The 22,012-nt window shown below is 44.1% G+C and overlaps 2 protein-coding genes across 7 annotated transcripts in view; both read right to left on the minus strand.

Moving 5' to 3' along the window:
• Positions 1-9,697, minus strand: part of nrg1 (neuregulin 1) — a 44,938-nt gene extending 35,241 nt beyond the window's left edge. Inside the window, exons 1-2 of one of the 6 annotated variants that reach the window (XM_052050087.1) lie at positions 9,041-9,664; positions 7,983-8,938 (exon numbers count right to left, since the gene is read on the minus strand). In XM_052050087.1, the coding sequence (XP_051906047.1) occupies positions 7,983-8,670 (688 nt within the window). In that variant the 5' untranslated portion in view covers positions 8,671-8,938; positions 9,041-9,664. Of the gene's footprint in view, positions 1-7,982 lie in introns of all 6 variants that reach the window. The other 5 variants (XM_052050086.1, XM_052050089.1, XM_052050088.1 and 2 more) reach the window with 5 other exon arrangements.
• Positions 9,698-12,280: 2,583 nt separating this feature from the next.
• slc38a9 (solute carrier family 38 member 9) overlaps positions 12,281-22,012 on the minus strand; it is a 29,698-nt gene continuing 19,966 nt past the window's right edge. Inside the window, exons 9-15 of the mRNA XM_052050097.1 lie at positions 20,666-20,875; positions 16,951-17,058; positions 15,369-15,475; positions 15,163-15,276; positions 14,831-14,979; positions 13,209-13,298; positions 12,281-13,122 (exon numbers count right to left, since the gene is read on the minus strand). Of these exons, the coding sequence (XP_051906057.1) occupies positions 12,957-13,122; positions 13,209-13,298; positions 14,831-14,979; positions 15,163-15,276; positions 15,369-15,475; positions 16,951-17,058; positions 20,666-20,875 (944 nt within the window). The 3' untranslated portion in view covers positions 12,281-12,956. The remainder of the gene's footprint in view (positions 13,123-13,208; positions 13,299-14,830; positions 14,980-15,162; positions 15,277-15,368; positions 15,476-16,950; positions 17,059-20,665; positions 20,876-22,012) is intronic.

Here is a 22,012-nt window from a genome sequence, read left to right on the forward strand (position 1 = left end):
AGGTTTTCTTATCTTATCTTACAGTTCCTTAATATATTGAATTTTTCATAATATCTTTCTCAATACATGTATGAGTGACCCAGTATACAATAACAAAGGGTTAAAAAAGGATGATAATCCAATGCTTGCATAAAAATTACCATTCAAAGACGGACAGCTACTGTTTAATGGTGATATTACAATTTAAAACGATACAGTGGACCCCCACTATGCATGGGGATAGGGACGGGCTGGATAGCAAAAATCCAGGTCGAACTGATGCCCCCTATCGCAAAAATCCACAAAATAATATGCAGGGGTCCGCTGTAGAAGAGCAAACATGTTCAAAATTGTACGCACCAATTTTTTATTATTATTATTTTTCCTGGTGTGGGATGTGTGCGTGTTTGTGTGTGTGTGTGTGTGTGGGGGGGGGGGGGGGGGGTGATAAAACAAGCGGGCACTCAGAATGTGGGCAGGGCAACAAGTTCCCCATCTATGTCCTAGCATATCTGATTGGATAGTGTTGTGGTAAACCTGAAAAGCGATTTTTTTTTTCAACATGTCAAGGGGGGGGCTCTATTTTCTTGACTAGTGTCAATCCTACACAAAGCGTCGTGTAATCCTGCGTCCGTGCCTGTCACGTTGTGCCCGAAGCGATGGAATTAATGCTTAGTGCACAACAAAATAACTGAAAGTGGATCCCCGAAATAGCAGACACAGAAAGAGGTTTTGTCAGAGAACAAAAGGAGTCTTTAATACGAACACAAAATTACCCGACCGGGAGAATAACAAAAAGCGCTGGTCAAAATAAGGACCAGGGATAAAATAAAGAGAACAACAGAAAACGCTTGCGGGGAAAGTGGCAAGGAGGGTCTGATTAGACAATGATATAAATCTCACTCGAAAGAGGAACAACGACGCGCAATAACAGCCACAAGGCTAAGAGGCAATGAATAATACGAATAGGAATTGGGCGAGAGAATTTTGGCACGGCGTGGAATACTCCGGCAGTGAGTAGACTGCCAGAGCGATCAAATAAAGGCTGAGCAATCACTCACAAATGGGTGACAGGTGTGCAAGCGGCGGGCAGAAAGCCCGCCCCCTGCTGGCAAAAACGGGACGTGACAGCGCCATGAAGTGAGAACATGGAGACCGCCCCCTAGCACTGCTTGCTCACGTGCCCTTCTCTTGTAGCATGAACTGAAAATCATGATCACCTCAAGTTACTGCCTGGATGTTGAAAACATTTAACTTATTTGCCAATATAGATAAGAACATGGGACGTTAGAATGTATAAGAGGATGGCATGGAGACGCAAGGGAATAGCTCATGATCCAAAGCATACAACATCATCTTCCCAAATTGTGGCGGTTGTGTTGGAAGGATATAAGTGCTGACGGAACAGGCTCACTCGTGTTTACTGATAATGTGTTGTGACTGCTGACAGAAGTAACAAGATTAAGTCAGAGTCATATAGGGCTCTCTGTTTACATTCATTCAGACAAAAGTAATAGTGCGCCGCTTTACTGCGATTTATGAAAGCAATTCATGACTTTTTGAAGGAGATTCTTCAATGGCCAAGTCAGTCCCTGTAGTAGTGGGAAATAATGATGTAAAACTAAAGTACTTTGTTACTGTACTTATGGCAATTTTTCATGCAGTGTCCGCAGATGACTACTGGAGTAATAGTTTTCGGACAACTTTTTACTTGTAATTTGTGCCACAGATATCTGAACATTCTATCTCCTTATTCGTTCAAAAGAAAACTTGGTACTTGATGATGACTAAGCGACAAACGTTTGTCAATAAATCCTTCTAAAGCTGACCCCGGTTGAGATCTTGACTGCAGAGATTGGCATTTTGTTCCTGGGATGGAACGGTCCATCCATCCTCAATGTACGGCCATTTTGGGGACGGCGGATGGAGGACGAGATTTGTTTTTTTTTTTTTTAAAAAGGACGGACTAAACAAGGATGGAAGTGGGATTTCGTCCGTGCCCGTTAATCATCCCTAACCGGGTCAAATAGTGGCAGATGGCCATTTCACAAATGACTGACAGACACACGCCCAGCCTGCCTTGCATGTTTAATCCCCCAATACTTTACTTCAAAGTAGACCGAATTTGAACTAACACGATGCGCCACTTGTCTCGTGCGTGTTCACCGTGTTTTTATGCAGGAGGGAGTGACTTCACTTTGCTTCGAGCGGACAAGAAGAAGAGCACTCATCCTCCGTCCAAAAAGTGTTCACTTCAAATTATATGCGCCAAATGTGCTAAAGGCAAAAATCGCCTTGGCACGCTTCCAACGTGCCACTGGTCACCCTACCACATGTACTGCAAGCAGCGACACAGCATATGTGAAATAGAGAGCAGTATTTGATGAGTCTATGAATGCAGAAATACAAACTACTCCCCATCCATGAGGTTATTTAGAATAATAGTTTGATGTTATCTGATCCTAGAATGATTTGATAATTACTGTATTTTCTGCACGATAAGGCGCACCTAAAAGCACTCACTTTTTCCACTAGTGGACAGTGCACCGTATAATCCGACACGCCTCGTATATGAATTTAACAGTCTTTATATTCCCCATCAAGTTGTTTCCCTGTTAGTGTTCCGATGCCATCTAGTGGTGATTATTTGCAGGAACCAATTGTAACCTGTCCGACACTAATTGACGTGTGCATTCACCAAAACATATTCCAACAGACAACTACTTTGTGAGCTCTGCACAGCCATTATGAAACGAACATCATAACAAAAGCAAAGTTCACTACTAACTAAACGAAGGAAGAAGGAGACAAGAAAGACTTCGAAGGATATTCAGCCCCTTGTGGATGTGAGCCCACGAGGTTTGTGTTGCCTTTTTGTGAAATCAATTGTTTTCATAACTTTTGTCTATCATGTATTGTTTTGTCAAGCCATTCGTATTTATGCCAAGGAATAAACCCTGTAATTTCTGGACTTCATGTCGTGCTTCATGCTACATCCTGAGGGGGCTACATATGGATCAATATTCAGATTTATTGGATGTAGTATTTTAAATGTTCTGTTAAGTGCTTTGTTACAGCGGCAGCAGTTGTGTAGGCTCTATATCGAGGAAGCTGTATTGTATTGTATTCCTTTGAGCACAGCTCCATCTAGTGGATGAATAGCACAACCACATCCACTATTGCAGCCTTTGTTCTATGCACCTTATAATGCAGTGTGCCCGATAAATAAATAGCGTTTTAAAATAGGTCAGTCATTGATGGTGCACTTTATAATCTGAAACGTCTTATAATGTGGAAAATATTGTACTTTTACTTTGGTAGATTTCAGTCTTTTTCTTTTTCTTGTCTTTTTTATAACTTGAGTGAACGAGTTAAATATGGACTTCTACTTTTACATTGTTTATTGTTTTTTTTGTTTAGTTTTTTAACGCAGGTATATCTGTACTTCTTAAGTACAGAATGTGAAGTATTTGCCACATCAGGCCCCCCAACCAAAGCATGAACTTGTCTCCATTTACTGAGACAGTAAGTGACCACAAGTATGAAAAATTCAGCATGAATGTTTTAATTATTCAAATACTTTTGAGACACTTAAAATGGAAGTGTTCTTTGGCTTTTCTGAATGGTAAAGGCCATATGTTTGTAAAAATCTGAGAAAAGCTGAGAGCCTCCACTACACATTAAAGTAAATAATTTCATATTCATTGTTGTGGTGTAGAAAGACATCATTGTAAAATGTCTGACTTCTGTGCATAAAGTCCTCTTTTCCAAAATGCGTCCCACGTCAGTTTTCAGTGAGTCGGTGATGATCCGAGTCAAAAGCGGTCAGCCATTTACAGATAATCAAGCACACATTTTGGCAGGCAGTAATCATAATAAATTTATGTCTATCACATTCTTGTTCTTGTTAATTTATGAATGTCAAGTTGTAACCGCACTAACTTTTTTTTTTTTGTTTGTTGTTTCATTGTGTGGACCTGATATGGACTGTTTTCAGCGCTTTTTGGCCACGACATTCGTCAAAGGAGCAGTATCTGTGCTTGGTGGTTGCGCCTTCTCGGCAGCACGCCTGTACCAGCACAGATTTCGATTGGGAGGAATGTCGGCGCCATTGACTGTCGGTGCTGGATAGACCTGGGGCGCTTGTGTTTTTTGCGCCAGTAATGGGCAGCATTTTTCACAACCCCGATTTGTTCAGTGGCTATGTCAGCGCTGTTGGACAGTTGGCGTTGGTGCGGCTGGATGGATGGCCGCTGAAGTTGAGGATGAGGAGAGAGGAGCGTTGGCGAAGAGCGCCGATGCGTATTTGGAACCGTGAGTTGCCGCTTGGAATTGAAATGGATTTCCATGGGACAGGAGAAGTGAACCAATCTCTTTTTTCGTCAATGGATGCTACAGCTTCTTGTTGACTTTGAAACTTAGCTTGTAGCCGACGTGTGCACATTTTGAGCATGACGTCTCTGATCCACTGGTTAAAGGACACTTTGATTCTCTCCTCTTTCATCTCAAACCGCTTCAAACAACAAAGCGTGTGACGGAAAAGTGGTTAGGACTGCACGACTGTCCGTGTTTTATGTTATGTGTTGTGTTTATTATTTTACTTTATGTTAACTGTTTTGTAAAGCGCTTTGTTACAGCTGCCGCTGTTGTGAAAGCGCTATATAAATCAGCATGTATTGTATTGTATTGTATTGTAACTCTTGCATGAAGTCATTTTGCATCCTGGGAGGGAAAGTCAATTTAAACTTTGAGAAAGTTTGGCAGCTGCTGTCCAAATCAAATTAACAACTGAACCAAAATTTCCTCCATCTTTAAAAAAAACCAAAAAAAAACAGACGCATTAATTTTTGGCAATAAAGAAGAAAGCTGCTGTTGGTAAACACTTGGAGTCACTGTTTAAAAAAAAAACAAAAAAAACAAAGACCGAATCCGTAATCTTGGGGTGCTGACAGACTTTCAGGAATCACTAAAACAGCCTTTTACCATCTGAAAAACATAAAAGATCACATGCTATGAGCAGCTCAGGAGCCACTTATTCAAGCTTTTATCTCCAGTGGATTTGATTATTGCATTGGTTTTCTGAATGGACTCATTCAGAAGAGCATCAAGCAGCTGCAGCTCATTCAGAATGTTGCAGCCTATGTTCTGACCATGACCAAGAGATCACAACACATTATTCCAATCTTTAAGAATTTACACTGCCTACCACTCATCTGGAGAATATACAGTATTTTCAAATTCTGCTTTTCGTTTATAAATTACAGAATAGGTTGGGTCCTGAACACATCAAAGAAATGCTGACAAAAATAAAACCCTCAAGATTCTGTGATCTGCGGGCTCTTTCATTTAGCTCAGAAAGGTACCGTATTTTCCGCATTATAAGGTGCACCGAAAAGCCTTCCATTTTCTCAAAAACCGACAGTGTACCTTATCATCTGATGTGCCTTATATATGATCAATATTATGATTTCTTGCACATGGTTTTTAAATGTTCTGTGAAGTGTTTTGTTACAGCTGCAGTGGTTGTAAAATAAAGCTGTATTGTATTGTTTGTATTCCCTTTAGCATAGCTCCATCTAGTGGATGCCTTATAGTGCGGAAAATGCAATATTGTTCAATGATTTCCTTTTGCAATGAAATGTTTTAAAATCTTCTGGTTGCAAATGTACTTAAACTGTCAATGTACATTATGTTATTTGTTTAAAGTAATTTTAATAAGCTACTTTTGTTCTCTCTGCCCTGTTCATGTCTTTGAGTATTTGAGTTTTTAGTGCTTTTATCTGGTGTGCTTTTGGTTGTGTGAAGCACATTGAGTTGCCCAGTGTATGAAATGTGCTATATAAAGTTGCCATACCTATATTGCTAGCATGACTTATTCCATGTTGGAGTGTGGCTAAACACCGAAGGCTCTATTTTCTTGATTGGCGCAAGTCCGTCGCGGCACACAGTCTTAATCGTGCGTGGAGGATTACCTTGGGTATTGGTAATTTTAAAACAATATTTTTTCATTTATTATTAGTTATTCTTCTTCTTTTGTAATAGCAGTGTGCCAATAATTTTGCTCCCGTGTGTATGTTGTACATTTCTTTGTCTCAAGAACTGCTGGGTGACTTTGGCAAATGATTGGCAAGCCCCCCCTCCCCCCGGTCATGCCTTTTGTCTATAAATCTATGGCTGGCCACGCTTGTAAAGGCGTGACATAGTTTAGTTTTCTTAATTATTATTACACTCTTGTAACTACTAATCCAGTTTAACTAAGCTTGAAAGAATAATCTGCATAAAAAAAGTCGAGATGATTTCATTGTGTGCAGCCATGTGCTTAAATAAAATGGAGCATATTCAACAATTCATTTTTTTCATTGCACAAAAAAAAAATCAATGTTTGCTAAGCTATTCGCTGGGTAGCCATGGCTGTGAGCACAGAGCCAAGGTTGAGTTGATTAATTTTGACTCAGCAGATTCGGAGGGTCCACCCATTAAAATGTGTGTGTTTGTGTGTGTGTGTGTGTGTGTAGCGGCAGTGGAGGGTGGGTGGTATGGTGGGTTGCATCAGGAGGGGCACCTGGTGTAAAAACAGTGCCAAACATGGAAGTGGCTTGCGGTGACAACACCTGACAGGAGTTGCTGCTGCTTCTGAATGTTTTATTATTTTTTTTAACTACAGCTATTCTGCTAACCTGGTAACCAATTTCTTTCTTGCTTTAACTCATCAGTATAGGTAGTTTTTACCCCTTGGTGGATCGAAATCTTGACTCAATATACTGGGGTCATCAAATCCACAACTCAATGTTCTTGGTGTAAATAACCCAGGATTGTCTCATTCTCTTTTGGACCCAATGACCCATTACAACCCATTTGGGTTAGTTTTTGACCCAGCAGTTTTAAAACGTGTATGATGTGAGGGACTTGTTGTGGCGACCCTTGACAAGTGAAAGTTGCTTCTTCTTCTTAGAAAATGTTGGTTAAAAACAAATAGTATCGTTTATAAGCACAACAGTTCTGATAACACGGGACCCACGTTTTGGTAGATTTAACTCAGTGTAGGTAGTTTTTACTCGTAGTTGAATTGTGATTCAATCTATTTACTACGGTAAAAAGATTGTGATCTTGACCCAATGTTCTGGGTTAAATCCTCAACCCAAAATTGCAAGTATAAATAATTTGGACCAATTTCGGTTTAAGCCTGAAACTATGCTGTAATACATTTGGAGCAATAATTTTGTATTCGGTAACGTTATCAGCCCGTCATTATTTAGTGTGATCCAAATCGGACAACTGTGAGCTGCCATCGCTCATCGCCATCTTGAGATTAGCCACCCAGGAACCAATGCAATAAATCTTGTTCTATTGCAGACAGCATTAGCGTGTTGTGTTTTTTTTTTCTTTTCTCCCCCTGCGGTAAAGGGATGCCGGGGACATCAATTAGCCTCCAACCAGCTCTGACCTTGAAAAGAAGCACCGGCAGTGAACAGGAAGTCTCCCTTTGCCCACAGCCTGGTGTTTCAGTTTGTGTCATGCATTATTGATTTTCACTTTTTCATATGACGGTAATGCAGAAGTGCAAAGCGGCACCAAGCTCCACACATTCGTGTGTGCCAAAGTCAAAGTGTAAAAAAAAAACAACAACAAAAATGGAAACAATGCTAATTAAATTCAGCCACTCGAATGTTGACGTCAAGTTTGATTAGCACACACCTCGAGGAGAGCAATATTTCAGAGGCTTAGTCATGCACTTCCGTGATGCTCTCTGCAAGCCACAACTTGTCTGCTCAAAGGCAAAAGGCCAGAGACAGCCTATACTTCCCGCAGTAGCCGATAGAACAGATTATTCCTTTGGAACAAAACACCCTTTTTTGTCTCTAGTGATAAAAATCACATCTTAGGATGCAGATGAAGAACTAGTGCATTTCTGCTTTCCTGCGCCGTGATGTGAGGGGGCGGCAGTTCTGGATCACAGGAATGAGAAAGATAGCCCAATCTTTTCTTTTTTTTGAAGTACTTACAGATAGTTGGGATGAAGATGTCGTTCACTTCTTGCGTTGTCAAAGGGAAGGTGGTCCGCTTTGGGATGGTGGGAAGTTCAGCAGCCGATTTAACGGTGACCGACGGTTCGGATTGGGTCCCTGGCGGAGGGACATATGAACCTCGCGTCGACGTGTCCTCCTTTAAAACCTCAGGTTGCGCTGAGGTTATGGCGGAAGTGGTGGTCAGGGAGACAGTTGACGGATGAGGTATTAGTCCCAGAGTGGGGTCCGCTGATATGATCATAGGATCTTGCCCTATGCGTTTCGGATCTAAATGAGTGGGAGGTTCATACTCAAAGATCTTATCGGCAAAGACCCATTTGAGTCCTGCCGTGCACAGAGCTAAACTAAGCAGGCAGGCCAGGATGGGCAGAATGCAGATTTTCTCGGAGTGCAAGCAATGGTTAATCTGTTCCATCTTGATGCACACACAGCAGGTGCCGGGCAAAGCCATAACTCCTAAAGCTCCCGGATGCTCTCCACCATCATCGTCATCTCCTCCCTCTGCAGTTACCTCTGCAACCTCCTCCCCGTTCCCTCCAGCTGCCTCCGTCTCCTCTGGTTTCTCCTCTGGGAATTGTCCAGTATCAACAGTGGAGCCAGAGGGGGAGGCTAATCCAGGAGGGGGGACTGGCCCTGCAGAGAAATCCTCCACTCCTTCAGTCATTTTTTTTCAAAAAACAAATTTTAACTGGTGGATGCAGGTTCTCCGAACACTAGTAACTCAGACACCGTAAGCCGCCAGTCACTTTAAGTATGTCGTCCATCATGGGGGAGAGCCGGGTTTGCGAAGGAAAGCGGGGGGGCACGTTCTTGATTCTGACCTTGTTAACAATATGGGGTATACGTGGATGGCCGTCCATGTACAACGGAAAGGAGTCCCATAATCTCAAAGAAACACGTTCACACGTCCACAAGTGGAATGTTCAAATATTCTGCAGGATTAAAAATAGAAGAAAAAAAAAAATTCGGAGATTCCTTGGATGCTTCGCATTGGTCCGAAAGGGAGGATGGCGCAATAGTGAAGGCTCACTCACCTGAGCACTTGGACGAAAGAGATGGCGTTGCAGTGATGGGACGTCTGCTGCTGCAGTAGTTGAAGTGCATTGGACAGGACGGGCCGGCACTGCAGTGGCAGGCGGGACATGCTGCCTTGTGTGTCTGAGAAGCTCCAGGCAGCAGAATGGCTGAATCATGAGGGAGCGGCAGGTGTCCTCCTTCCTCTCCGGAGCAACCACAGAAACAGATGAGTAAGGGAAAGAAGAGAGAATGATACAGAGGAGGCGGGAGGAGGGAGGGAGATAGGCTGCAGCAGCAGCACACAAGGGCAAAGAAGATAGGTGACTCCCCCTTTTCTTTTTCTTTTTTTTTTCACCCCTCCTCTCACTAAAGTAGTGAGCGGGGCAGGCCTCCTCCCTCTCTCCTTCTCTTCCTGTCTTGCCACCGTCTCCGTGTTCTCTTGTGCGGCACAAAGCATCAAGCTAAGCAGGTTCCCTTAATCCAATTAAGAGCCCACGTCGGCCAATCACAGGCGGGCCAACTGCTACAGGCACCTCCTCCAAGAGCACTCCCCATTGATTAGGCCGACACGAAAGGGTGTGTTTTGTGTCTAGGGGAAGGAGCCAAGCAAGCGGACATATGATCCATCCCAGGAGGATAGGACCAATGTGTTCTAGTCCTCTCAAGTAACGGAGTCATAACGCAGACAATAACGATAATGAATAAGATGAAGGTGCTTTGATCGACGACGGCGCGTTAATACCGTTATCTATCATCGAGACAATTTCAAGAAGTCACAGCTGGATCGAAACATATACATACAAAAGGACAAATGATTGGGTGTAAAAGTCAAAGAGCCACTTCAAGCATGGTGGTCACCGTGAAAGCCATTTGAAGTATGGTACCTGCCCCAACCACAGCAGGTAATAGGCTGCCAGAACCATCCAAGGACTTTTGGGGGATCAAAAGGCTTTATAGAAGATGAAAAAAGGTCAGGTCACCTCCACGTGGAACGCTGACCTGTTTGTGACCCTTTCCAATCCTCAGACAGAATTAATACCAGTAATGGTATCTGTGGGAGAGGACTTCCTGTCAGGCCCTTGAATTAGGGACCCGCGTATTGATTTTAGTCCCAGCATTTATCGTCACTTTGTTTTGTCTTCGAAGAAGCCACTTGGTACCAGAGGCAAAATAAAAACAGCTGGGTGTTTTTTTCTTCTATTTTTATCATTTGTCCAATAGCTTTCGAAATTGTTTATGATTTGCTGATTGGATCGATACAATTAAGATAGCGGTGAACTCAACCCACCTTTGATTAAAGCCCCACACCAAATGCAGACAAAAAAGCCATAGGTGTAATGCTGCCACGATTATGATCACATTGCGTAAGGTGCACAATGTTTTTGTAACAACAATTCCTTTTGAATAAAATATTTTAAATCTTGGTTTCATCCAACCAACACATTAAACCTGTCCTGTTCAGCTGCTTGCTCCTGCAGCATGACATGACTCTGTTTGCCTTCTATGCTTCCTAGCACAATTAACCTGTGGGGCAGGTTAGTTTGACAACACTCTGTCTGGTTGTTTGTATTATTGATATTTCTTTGATATGCAGTCAGACAGACAAAGGTGTGACAGGCGACAGTGAGAGAGAAAAGAGAAGTGAGCACGAATGGGGGGCCGGGGGGGGGGGGAACAAAGAAAAACAACATACAGTAAGAGCAGAATATACTGTATATTATAGGACTAATTATAACAAAATCGAAAGTATTCAGCTTCTATCTGTATGATGTGGAGGAAACACAGTGCTATGTCCAGTGAGGAAGTGGTCATAATGAGTAGGAAATTGGACGGGACAAGACAAGATCAGAGAGGAGACGGTTTGTGAGCCAGGTGGTGGGACCAGAGTGTGTGGTGGGAGTGGCTATCAGTTACTAAATGCCTGTAGGGATTTTAAAGTGCAAGTACGGCGAGTACGTGTCGTCACAAGGGCTGAGAGTAGCCTCCTATGAAGCAACTACATCTAATGTGGATGTATATTTGTGAATTAACACGTTTGTCATCTGGTGTTCACGGGAGGTCTCGGCCTGACCCACCGATCAAGCCAGAGGCCACAACAGGTACATACAGTCGTGAGTGCCTCCAACAACACGGTGCAACACACCTATCTCAAGTAGATAGAAATGAACCCTTTCAGGCACAGGGGTTACTTCAGTTATCCGGTTACAGGGTGCATGAGCGGGTGGAGGATCCAGGTTACGTTTCACTGAAATGTTCTCTTTTCTAAGATATTCTGTGATAAGATTGATCTATTCTGGCCAAGACTTCTGTTTTTCATAAGGGTGCGTCTATTCAATAGGGTGAAACGGTTCACAAAATCCACGATTCCGTTTTGTGTCACGGCTTTGTGCATAGTCTTCTTTTTAGTTTCGTACGTGTTGACTCTTAGAAAGATCAATTATGTCTTGTGGAGTTTGGTTAAAGGTGAAAGTATCATTTATACTTAACTATACTTAGTATATGTTGAAGAAATTCTGATTATTTGTTCCTACTATTGTACGGTCTATGCTGGCAGCGGATATACAGTAACAAATAAATGCTCTTCAGTTGGATGGCAAAAGGTACAATCAACCTGTGAATCTACTGTACCTATTGACATTTGTGCAATAGAATAAATCAAGGCACTTTATCAGCTTCTCGTTCAACTGCACTGGAGAGAGATACAGTACAGTATATGTAAACTCAGCTCCAAAGGAGTTGGAACATTATGTTAAATATCAATGAAAAATGCAATGATTTGCCAATCATATTCAACCTACCAGTATATCTAATTGAATATACTAAAAAGTCAAAATATTAAATTTTTAAACTGATAAACTTTATTGCTTTGAACAAATAATCATTAAATGAGAATTTTATGGCTGCAACACGCTCCAAAAAAGCCGGGAAACGGTTAACTCACTGTATTACGTCACCTTTTCTTTTAACAAAATTAACATTTGCGAACTAAGGACACACAGTGCTGACGCTTCGTAGGAGCAGTTCTTCCCCATTCTTGCTTGATATACAGCTTCAGCTGTTTGGAAATCCTGGAACTCTATTGTTGTATTCTACCCTTCGTAATGTGTAATTTTCATTGGGAGACGTGTCTGGACTGCAGGCAGCCCAGTCAAGTACCCACACTCATTTACTACGAAGCCACGCTGTTGTAACATGCAAAACGTGGTTTGGTATTCCCTCATTTGATTTTTTTCCTTCAATGAAAGGTAACACTCCACTTCATTCAAGGTGGGATTTATTTCACTCATGTTCCCTTTTATCTTTTCATGCATTGAAAACAAGGGTAAAGTATAGTCCATAAATGAAATACTGAGCACAAAATAAAGAATTCCAGAATAATTTGAACATAGGGTTATAAAATGCCAGGCATTTTTAAAAACGGTTACAGTTACAGTTTGGCATTTACAAAGCGTACAATTTATATAATCACCAAGTTAAAAGGATTCCGTCATGAATATGAATGACCTCTGACATACTGATATTGTATAACTGTCGAGCCATACAGACTAATTCTGTGGAAAGTGACAACAATTGTGTAAATCTGCATCCCTTTGAGCCTCTTGTTCCTGTGACCGACCTTTACTTCATATTTTCACAACTGAGAGAAAATATTCAAACACAGTACATGATAAATCCCTTTGACTAGTCTGAGCAGGAATAATCAAACATCTCAAGTTACCTTCAAGTCACCTTTTATCACATCACAATCCCACTGGCTGGAAGACAGAACATAGCGGAAGATAACATAATTATGTCATTGAATTCCAGGTGGATGTTGTAAATGGTGACGATAGCACTCTGTGGCCATGAACATTAACGGTTTATATCATTTTTTTTTCGATTGAGAGATTTTTTTAAAAGGCCATCATGCCTCCTGCCAGGGACAATGCGAGTTTACATCAAGAACTGAGCCACCAAGTTGGTCATCCCCAACAAGATGAGGAAACTGTGAAAGACCGCTGAGGGCCAGCGGAGGGCGCCCCGTCGTCTCAAGGAGATCACGTGGATCAAGGAGGGGAATACAAACACTAAAGCCAAGCCGCATGTTGCGCCAGAAAACCTGCAACAAGAAATAATTGCCAGAAGTCACTAAGTCACTCATTTTCGGCAAACACAGGAAGGGTGAATAAACCACATAAAATGTACCGAATTATGGATCCAATGTTAGGATAAAACTTGGCCATCAGGACACCGGCTCCAACAATCAAGATGTTCAGGGTGAGGACATGGAAGAAACTAAAGAGATAGAAAGAAATACATGAATACAGAAAGTCCTTTATTATGAACCCAATAATGAAGCAGTGAGTCCATCTTTTTTAATGTGCTGATCTTAATGATTCAGTCAAGTCAAAGAAACCGCCGTTCCCTTTGCTAGTCTGGGGAAGTGTGTGAATTGGCCTAGATCGCTTTTTAAAAGCCTGAATTTAGACACCGTTTTAATGGACAACAAAATAAATAAGTTCATGCCTCATGAATCAAGCAGGAACAAATCTAAGTTTAAAAAAAGATTTTGCTGAGCTCAATTTACCAGAATGCCATTTTCTTTGCTTTTGCCTACAATCTTATTAGTCAATCCCGTGCACTGATTTGTAATCTAACAGCCAGTCAGAGGGATCAATTGTCAGACGGCCAACACCATTTTGCATTCGATGATCAACGGTTCATTCATTTAAATCACATTGAAAAAACCTAAATTATACAAAAGTTTCTTCTTGGCAATTCTAAATGTTGCTTTTTACTTCAGGTTGTTCTTGCTTGTATGTGGCCAAGAGTGGAATTATGTAAACGTTTCCAACTTGAAAATAAAAATCTCTTGGCAGGAGTGAAAACCGTGATTGAAAAAAAGGGATTCTTATTCACGTGTTGCCAAATGTTGGTCAATGATGCACTCAAGAGACAGTTGATTTCGATAACACCACCTCTTATAGACAGTGAATATCACTGCTAATTACTACAAAGTAACGAATTCTGACTTTACAAAGTATCGTATTTTCCGCACTAAAAGGCGCATCTAAAAGCCTTCAATTTTCTTAAACGCTCACAGTGCGTCTTAAATGATGCACCTTGTGTATGGTCATTATGGTAATATGTCAACCCCAAAATGGCTCCTTGCTCGAGACATGCTTACAATGCAGAGTTCAAACTTAAGGCGATCGGTTTCGTAGTTGAACACGGCAGGAGAGCAGCAGCAAGATAGTCAATGTTGTAACTTGCTATTGATTAAGTGACCTGTGTCACTGCTTTATGAAATAAGTTTTACTGACATCTGATCGTCGCTATAAAAATCAGGGTGTCGTGTTTTTTTCCTTGAGCGTAGCTCCATCTAGTGGATGTGTTGTAGATTGCGTCTTATAAATGCGGTGCGTCCAATAAATGAAAACAACAAATTTGAAAATAGGCCATTCATTGAAGGTGCGCCTCATAATCCAGTGCGCCTTTTAGTGTGGAAAATACAGTAACTGTAGTAATTAAAAAATAGTAATCATAATAATAACCCTTTCAGGGACAGCGGTTACTACAGTGGACAGCTTTTCATATTACAGGGTGCATGAAAGGGATAATAATAGCTTAAATGAGAAAGGTAACTAACATGTTAGATGAGTCGTTAGTGTAAAAACAATTTATATATTAGGGGAACGTGCTTATTGGCATATTACTTGTTCAGCCCCAATCATTTTGCATTGCAGCTGTGAATGCAGGTGAAGTAAAAACAAATACAAAAACTGCTAGGTATCGACAATTTGAAACCAAAATGAATGACGTCTTACCTTGGGTAATGATTGCCAAACATCTGGCCCATCATTTGGACTCGTACCAAGTATCCCAGCAAAGGATAGACCGTGATCATTTGGAACAACAGGAAGGACCGAGCCACAAACACCATCACATCACCACTGGAGAAATTATCTAAAAAGTTCTGATGGGCAGGACAACATGAACAATCGCAAGCTTCATTAAACACTTTCTCTGCAAAAGTATTGTTTGGTTGAAGAATAGGAGATGGGTGACAAAGAATTATGGCATGAATTACTGTTGATTTGTTTGACGAAACCAAAATCGTTTCGTGACGAAGCGTGTCCTGAATATTTTTCAGTCTTACCGGCTCAATGCAGTCTTTGCTGAGCGGAGGTGACGGAAAAGCAGCAAAAATCAACACCCCCACATAGAGGTAGGTCAGCCCGACAAGGAGATAAGCCACAGACAGGTCCCGTACCTGAAAGTCCCAAAACGCAGTGTGTCTCTTAAGTTGTTAAGCATGTTTACATTCTGTGAAGCTCAGTATAAACCGGAGTGACAAAGGCTCACGTTATTCTCTTGATGCTTGTTGTTCTTCATCAATGTGATGATACAGTTGTGGATGAAGAAAGCCAGCGTGAGGACGCCCGTCAGCTGAGGGAAGAGCAGTCGCAATTCTGGAAGAAGAAAAATCAGGCAGATGAAATGCTCCTCTGGAACTCTGAACAGTATTCCAGTCACAGAAAGCAATCGTTGGGCCGAAAAAAGGCAAATTGTGGGAGTCAGTGAAAACTCCGTAGAAGGTGGCTGATGCATCAGGACAACAACCCAACAGACTGGAACAAATTAATAATTGTATGGCTAAGAAAAACCAAATTGGTGGTCAAGTCAGAACCCAGACCTCAACCCAACAGCGATGCCGCCATCTGCCTTGAAGTGGGCCACACATGCGACGAGGCCAGAAAAAATGAGCTAACAGTCCTCCTCAACAATGTGCAGGACTGATCCACAGGTACAGGAAGTGCCTGGTTGAGCTTGTGGCTGACAAAAAGGGGGTCTATCAGTTAATCTATTCTTAAGTTTTACATATCCTTTTTCCCCATAGGCCCTGTACATTTTTTTCAGGTCACTCTCAATATAGAGATGAAATATTTTTTCTAACTACTGTGTCAGTCACTGTCAAATCTTGTGAACCCTCGTTTATTGTGGGTGTTATGTTCCAAAAAGAACCAGCGAATAGGCAAAATCCCTCCCTTATTGCGGTTAATGGGGACCGACACCCCGCCGCAATAAGTGAAAAACCGCAAAGATGGGTTTGCTCCCCCTTGGAATTTTTGTGGAAGTATATGTGGGTACCAGCATGTTTAAAATATGTAAACAGTGATCATACTTTACATATTTCAGATAAAGATTACAGCAGTACACATATTTACTTAAATCTTTCATTTTAAAACCTTATATAGTGATTAGCATTCATCACCACTGCCTACTGAGAGAGGCGAAGAGACTTTTCTTTGTGGTTGAGATGGCTCTCATTTTACGCTCTGACGGTGTAGCCGCCGTGAGCCTCCAACTAGCTCCTGGCCAGCTATCCTCGTGCAGCCGATGTGTTTATGATAAGACAATTCATCCGTCTTGATAAGAGAAGGCGAAGAGTGACGTCCTGCTTCTTTATTTATTTAGATTTAACCTTTTTAATATATGTTCTTTCCACATTCACGGGAGAACATTTTGCCAAGCGTTTTATCATTTGAATTGAACAGGGGTGTGTAGACTTTTTATACGCACTGCATATGACCTTTAGTGTTTTTCTGCCACAAAAAAAAAGGTCCAATGAAGTACCTTTAGGTTTGCGGTTATAATGCAATTTGACAAATTGAGGTCAAAAAGAGGTACATGTACTTTTGCAAGCCACTTTATATTGTGCATGGCTGCTGTTGCTTCTCCAGGCAGGACTGAGATTTTTTTTTTTTTTTTGAAAGCCCGTTTGGTGAAGACCAAGATCTATCTGATTCCTTACAGATACCCGCGTACATGTGTCACAATGTGCCGGAGAATATCACCAACCTACTCCAACGCAGTAGTAAAGTCATAATTACTGAAATGTCTCTATGAGAAACATACTGTATCATGAAGAAGTTATTTGGATTACCTGGAACATAGAAGTTAGTAGTGTCAAACCAGTGGAACTCAAGGTGAAAACCAAGACGGGCAGCTTTAATTGTGACCAGAACAATGAGGTAGATCACTGATATGGTGCCTGGACAATGAATGACAAAGCATCAGGGAATGTACTGCATCTATGATATGGTACAATATCATCCATCCATCCATCCATCCATCATCTACCGCTTATCCGGGGCCGGGTCGCGGGGGCAACAGCTTTAGCAGGGAAGCCCAGACTTCCCTCTCCCTAGCTACTTCTTCCAGCTCTCCCCGGGGGATTCCGAGGCGTTCCCAAGCCAGCTGGGTGACGTAGTCTCTCCAGCGTGTCCTGGGTCTTCCTCGGGGTCTCCTCCCGGTGGGACATGCCCGGAACACCTCACCAGGGAGGCGCTCAGGAGGCATCCGAATCAGATGCCCAAGCCACCTCATCTGGCTCCTCTCGATGTGGAGGAGAAGCGGCTCGACTCTGAGCCCCTCCCGGATGACCGAGCTCCTCACCTTATCTCTAAGGGAGAGCCCGGACACCCTGCGGAGAAAACTCATTTCGGCCGCTTGTATCCGGGATCTCGTTCTTTCGGTCACGACCCATAGCTCGTGGCCATAGATGAGGGTTGGGACGTAGATCGACCGGTAAATTGAGAGCTTCGCCCTTTGGCTCAGCTCCTTCTTCACCACGACAGACCGATACAACGTCCGCATCACAGCAGACGCTGCACCGATCCGCCTGTCGATCTCTCGCTCCCTCCTGCCCTCACTCGTGAACAAGACCCCAAGATACTTAAACTCCTCCACTTGGGGTAATATCTCCTCCCCGACCCGGAGGGGGCAATCAACCCTTTTCCGACTGAGGACCATGGTTTCAGATTTGGAGGTGCTGATTTTCATCCCAACCGCTTCACACTCGGCTGCGAAACGCTCCAGTGAGAGTTGTAGAGCCCCGTTTGAAGGAGCCAACAGCACCACATCATCTGCAAAAAGCAGGGATGTAATACTGAGGCCCCCAAAACAGACTCCCTCAACGCTTCGGCTGCGCCTAGAAATTCTGTCCATAAAGGTTATGAACAGAATCGGCGACAAAGGGCAGCCTTGGCGGAGTCCTACCCCCACTGGAAACGGTTCCGACTTACTGCCGGCAATGCGAACCAAACTCTGACATCGGTGGTATAGTGACCGAACAGCCCGTATCAGGGGGTTCGGTACGCCATACCCACGAAGCACCCCCAACAGAACTCCCCGAGGGACACGGTCAAACGCCTTCTCCAAGTCCACAAAACACATGTAGACTGGTTGGGCGAATTCCCACATACCCTCAAGGACCCTGCTAAGGGTGTAGAGCTGGTCCACTGTTCCACGGCCGGGACGAAAACCACACTGCTCCTCCTCAATCTGAGGCTCGACTTCCTGACGGACCCTCCTCTCCAGCACCCCTGAATAGACCTTACCAGGGAGGCTGAGGAGTGTGATCCCTCTGTAGTTGGAACACACCCTCCGGTCCCCCTTTTTAAAAAGAGGGACTACCACCCCGGTCTGCCAATCCAGAGGCACTCTCCCTGTTGACCACGCGATGTTGTAGAGGCGTGTCAACCAGGACAGCCCCACAACATCCAGAGCCTTGAGGAACTCCGGGCGGATCTCATCCACCCCTGGGGCCTTGCCACCGAGGAGCTTTTTAACCACATCGGTGACTTCAACCACAGAGATAGGAGAGCCCACCTCAGAGTCCCCAGGCTCTGCTTCCTCAAAGGAAGGCGTGTTGGTGGAGTTGAGGAGGTCTTCGAAGTACTCTGCCCACCGGTTCACAACGTCCCGAGTCGAAGTCAGCAGCGCCCCATCCCCACTGTACACAGTGTTAGTGGTGCACTGCTTCCCCCTCCTGAGACGTCGGATGGTGGACCAGAATTTCCTCGAAGCCGTCCGGAAGTCGGCTTCCATGGCCTCACTGAACTCTTCCCACGCTCGGGTTTTTGCCTCGGCGACCACCGAAGCCGCGGTCCGCTTGGCCAGTCGATACCCGTCAGCTGCCTCTGGGGTCCCACAGGCCATAAAGGTTCGATAGGACTCCTTCAGCTTGACGGCATCCCTTACTGCTGGTGTCCACCAGCGAGTACGAGGATTGCCGCCACGACAGGCACCAACCACCTTACGGCCACAACTCAGATTGGCCGCCTCAACAATAGAGGCACGGAACATGGTCCACTCGGACTCAATGTCCCCCGTCTCCCCCGGAACATGGGAAAAGCTCTGTCGGAGGTGGGAGTTGAAACTCCTTCTGACAGGGGATTCCGCCAGACGCTCCCAACAAACCCTCACTATACGTTTGGGTCTGCCAGGACGGACCGGCATCTTCCCCCACCATCGGAGCCTACTCACCACCAGGTGGTGATCAGTTGACAGCTCCGCCCCTCTCTTCACCCGAGTGTCCAGAACATGCGGCCGCAAATCCGATGATACAACTACAAAGTCGATCATCGAACTGCGGCCTAGGGTGTCCTGGTGCCAAGTGCACATATGGACACCCTTATGTTTGAACAAGGTGTTCGTTATGGACAGTCCGTGGCGAGCACAGAAGTCCAATAACAAAACACCACTCGGGTTTTGATCGGGGGGGCCGTTCCTCCCAATCACGCCCCTCCAGGTATCACTGTCATTGCCCACGTGAGCATTGAAGTCCCCCAGCAGAACAATGGAGTCCCCAGCAGGAGTACTCTCCAGTACACCCTCCAAGGACTCCAAAAAGGGTGGGTATGCTGAGCTGCTGTTTGGTGCATATGCACAAACAACAGTCAGGACCCGTCCACCCACCCGAAGGCGGAGGGAGGCAACCCTCTCGTCTACCGGTGTGAACCCCAATGTACAGGCACTGAGCCGGGGGGCAATGAGTATGCCCACACCTGCTCTGCGCCTCTCACCGTGAGCAACTCCAGAGTGGAAGAGAGTCCAACCCCTCTCGAGAGAACTGGTACCAGAACCCAGGCTGTGTGTGGAGGCAAGTCCGACTATATCCAGTCGGAAATTCTCTGCCTCACACACCAGCTCGGGCTCCTTCCCTGCCAGAGAGGTGACATTCCATGTCCCAAGAGCTAGCTTCTGCAGCCGAGGATCGGACCGCCAGGGTCCCCGCCTTTGGCTGCCGCCCAGCTCACATTGCACCCGACCCCTTTGGCCCCTCTCATGGGTGGTGAGCCCATGGGAAGGGGGACCCACGTTGCCTCTTCGGGCTGTGCCCGGCCGGGCCCCATGGGTGTAAGCCCGGCCACCAGGCGCCTGCCAACGAGCCCCACCTCCAGGCCTGGCTCCAGAGGGGGGCCCCGGTGACCCGCGTCCGGGCAAGGGAAACCTAGATCCATTTATTTTTGTCGTCATTGGGGTCTTTTGAGCCGTGCTTTGTCTGGCCCCTCACCTAGAACCTGTTTGCCATGGGTGACCCTGCCAGGGGCATAAAGCCCCAGACAACTTAGCTTCTAGGATCATTGGGACACACAAACCCCTCCACCACGGTAAGGTGACGACTCACGGAGGGGGTACAATATCATCATATTCAAAATTGAGCTTTTACATTGTCATATTTAGGCATTCATAACATTCAAGATTTGCAACTTTGTTAGGATTGTTTTTTAAAAATTGGATAGCTAAAAGGAATGTTTCCAAAAGAGTTTCAAGACAAACAATCAGATGAGAAACATATTTTCCTTTAGACTTACCCAAGAAGGTGAATCTTGCAAAGAAGGAGGCTGATCGGAAGCAAAGGAGTGGCAGCAGCAGAACAACGAGGAAGAATGGTACCGTATTGGTTTTGCTCCACCAGTGTTGAAAAGAGTGGACATCAAATGTATCATTTCCACTGCTACTGATGTAATGTGTGTTGAAAGTGTGGTTCCGGCCAGAGTCAGTACTTGGGTATGGACAAATTACTGGTGGAGAAATAAGCAAAGTATTACAATCCTAACTCAAAGTCAAAACTAATAAACTAAAACCACTATATATGAATATCTCCATAAGTACAACATTCACAGCAAGACACTAGTGCAGGTGTGCCCAAACATTTCTGATCGAAGATCTACTTTTCGATCCCCCAATCTCCCGCGATCGACCCGTTACCGCGCACGCGCGCTTACACACACACACACACGCATGCCAGGATGAGCAACAGCCTGACGCTGAGGCATGCGACGCACTTAGGGAGCTGTTAACGATCGTAGCTCACACGTACCGTTTTGAAATGCTTCTCTCGGCCTCCAGATCCCCATTCTTTGCCCGTCCCCTCGGTGAATTGTACAATACAAACTCTGAATGACAATAATGATAACTATAAAAGATATAGCGCAACAACTCTGATCACAAGCTGCAACTGCAGACTGCTGAGCGCTAACAGCTTCACTTGACGCAGTCAGACGTCACCGTAGGTTAAAGATTACCTGCTTTATTTTATTTTCTTTTTAAAATACTTTTTGTGAAAGTGAGACCGATAGAATGATGTGTGCATTAACACAGAAAATATATCACTAACATGCATAGAGACAAATGGGTTTTTTCCTTCTACACTCCTCGGATCGACTTGGGACCAGACCTTGAGCGACTGGTCGATCACAATCGAGACAAGCAGGACTTCTTAGGTTATTTAGCCCCTTGTGGATGCGGGCCCACGAGGTTTGTGTTACCTTTTTGTTAAATCAGTTGTCTTCATAACTTTTGTCTTTCATTTATTTTGTAATGCCATTTGTATTTATATGTTTCACGTCCATGTTTGTGACCAGTTCTAATGGCTTTGTTACGGCTGCAGTGGTTGTGAAGTCTCTATATAAATAAAGCTGTATTGTATTCCTCTTAGCGTAGCTCCATCTAGTGGATGCATAGCACAACCGCAGACACTACTGTAGCTTCTATTCCAGTGGTCCTCAACTAGAAATGCTGTCGGTCCACTTTTTTTTTTTTTAATAAGACCAAGGTCCGGTCCCATGCACGGTGGTCATGGGGAGCAGGGCTATATACCCATTTAGTATGGTCAAGCCAAGCTTATACAAATCAACACTCCTCACAACCAACCAATA

Source organism: Hippocampus zosterae, chromosome 18, assembly GCF_025434085.1.
Source record: "Hippocampus zosterae strain Florida chromosome 18, ASM2543408v3, whole genome shotgun sequence".
Taxonomy (NCBI): Eukaryota; Metazoa; Chordata; class Actinopteri; order Syngnathiformes; family Syngnathidae; genus Hippocampus; species Hippocampus zosterae.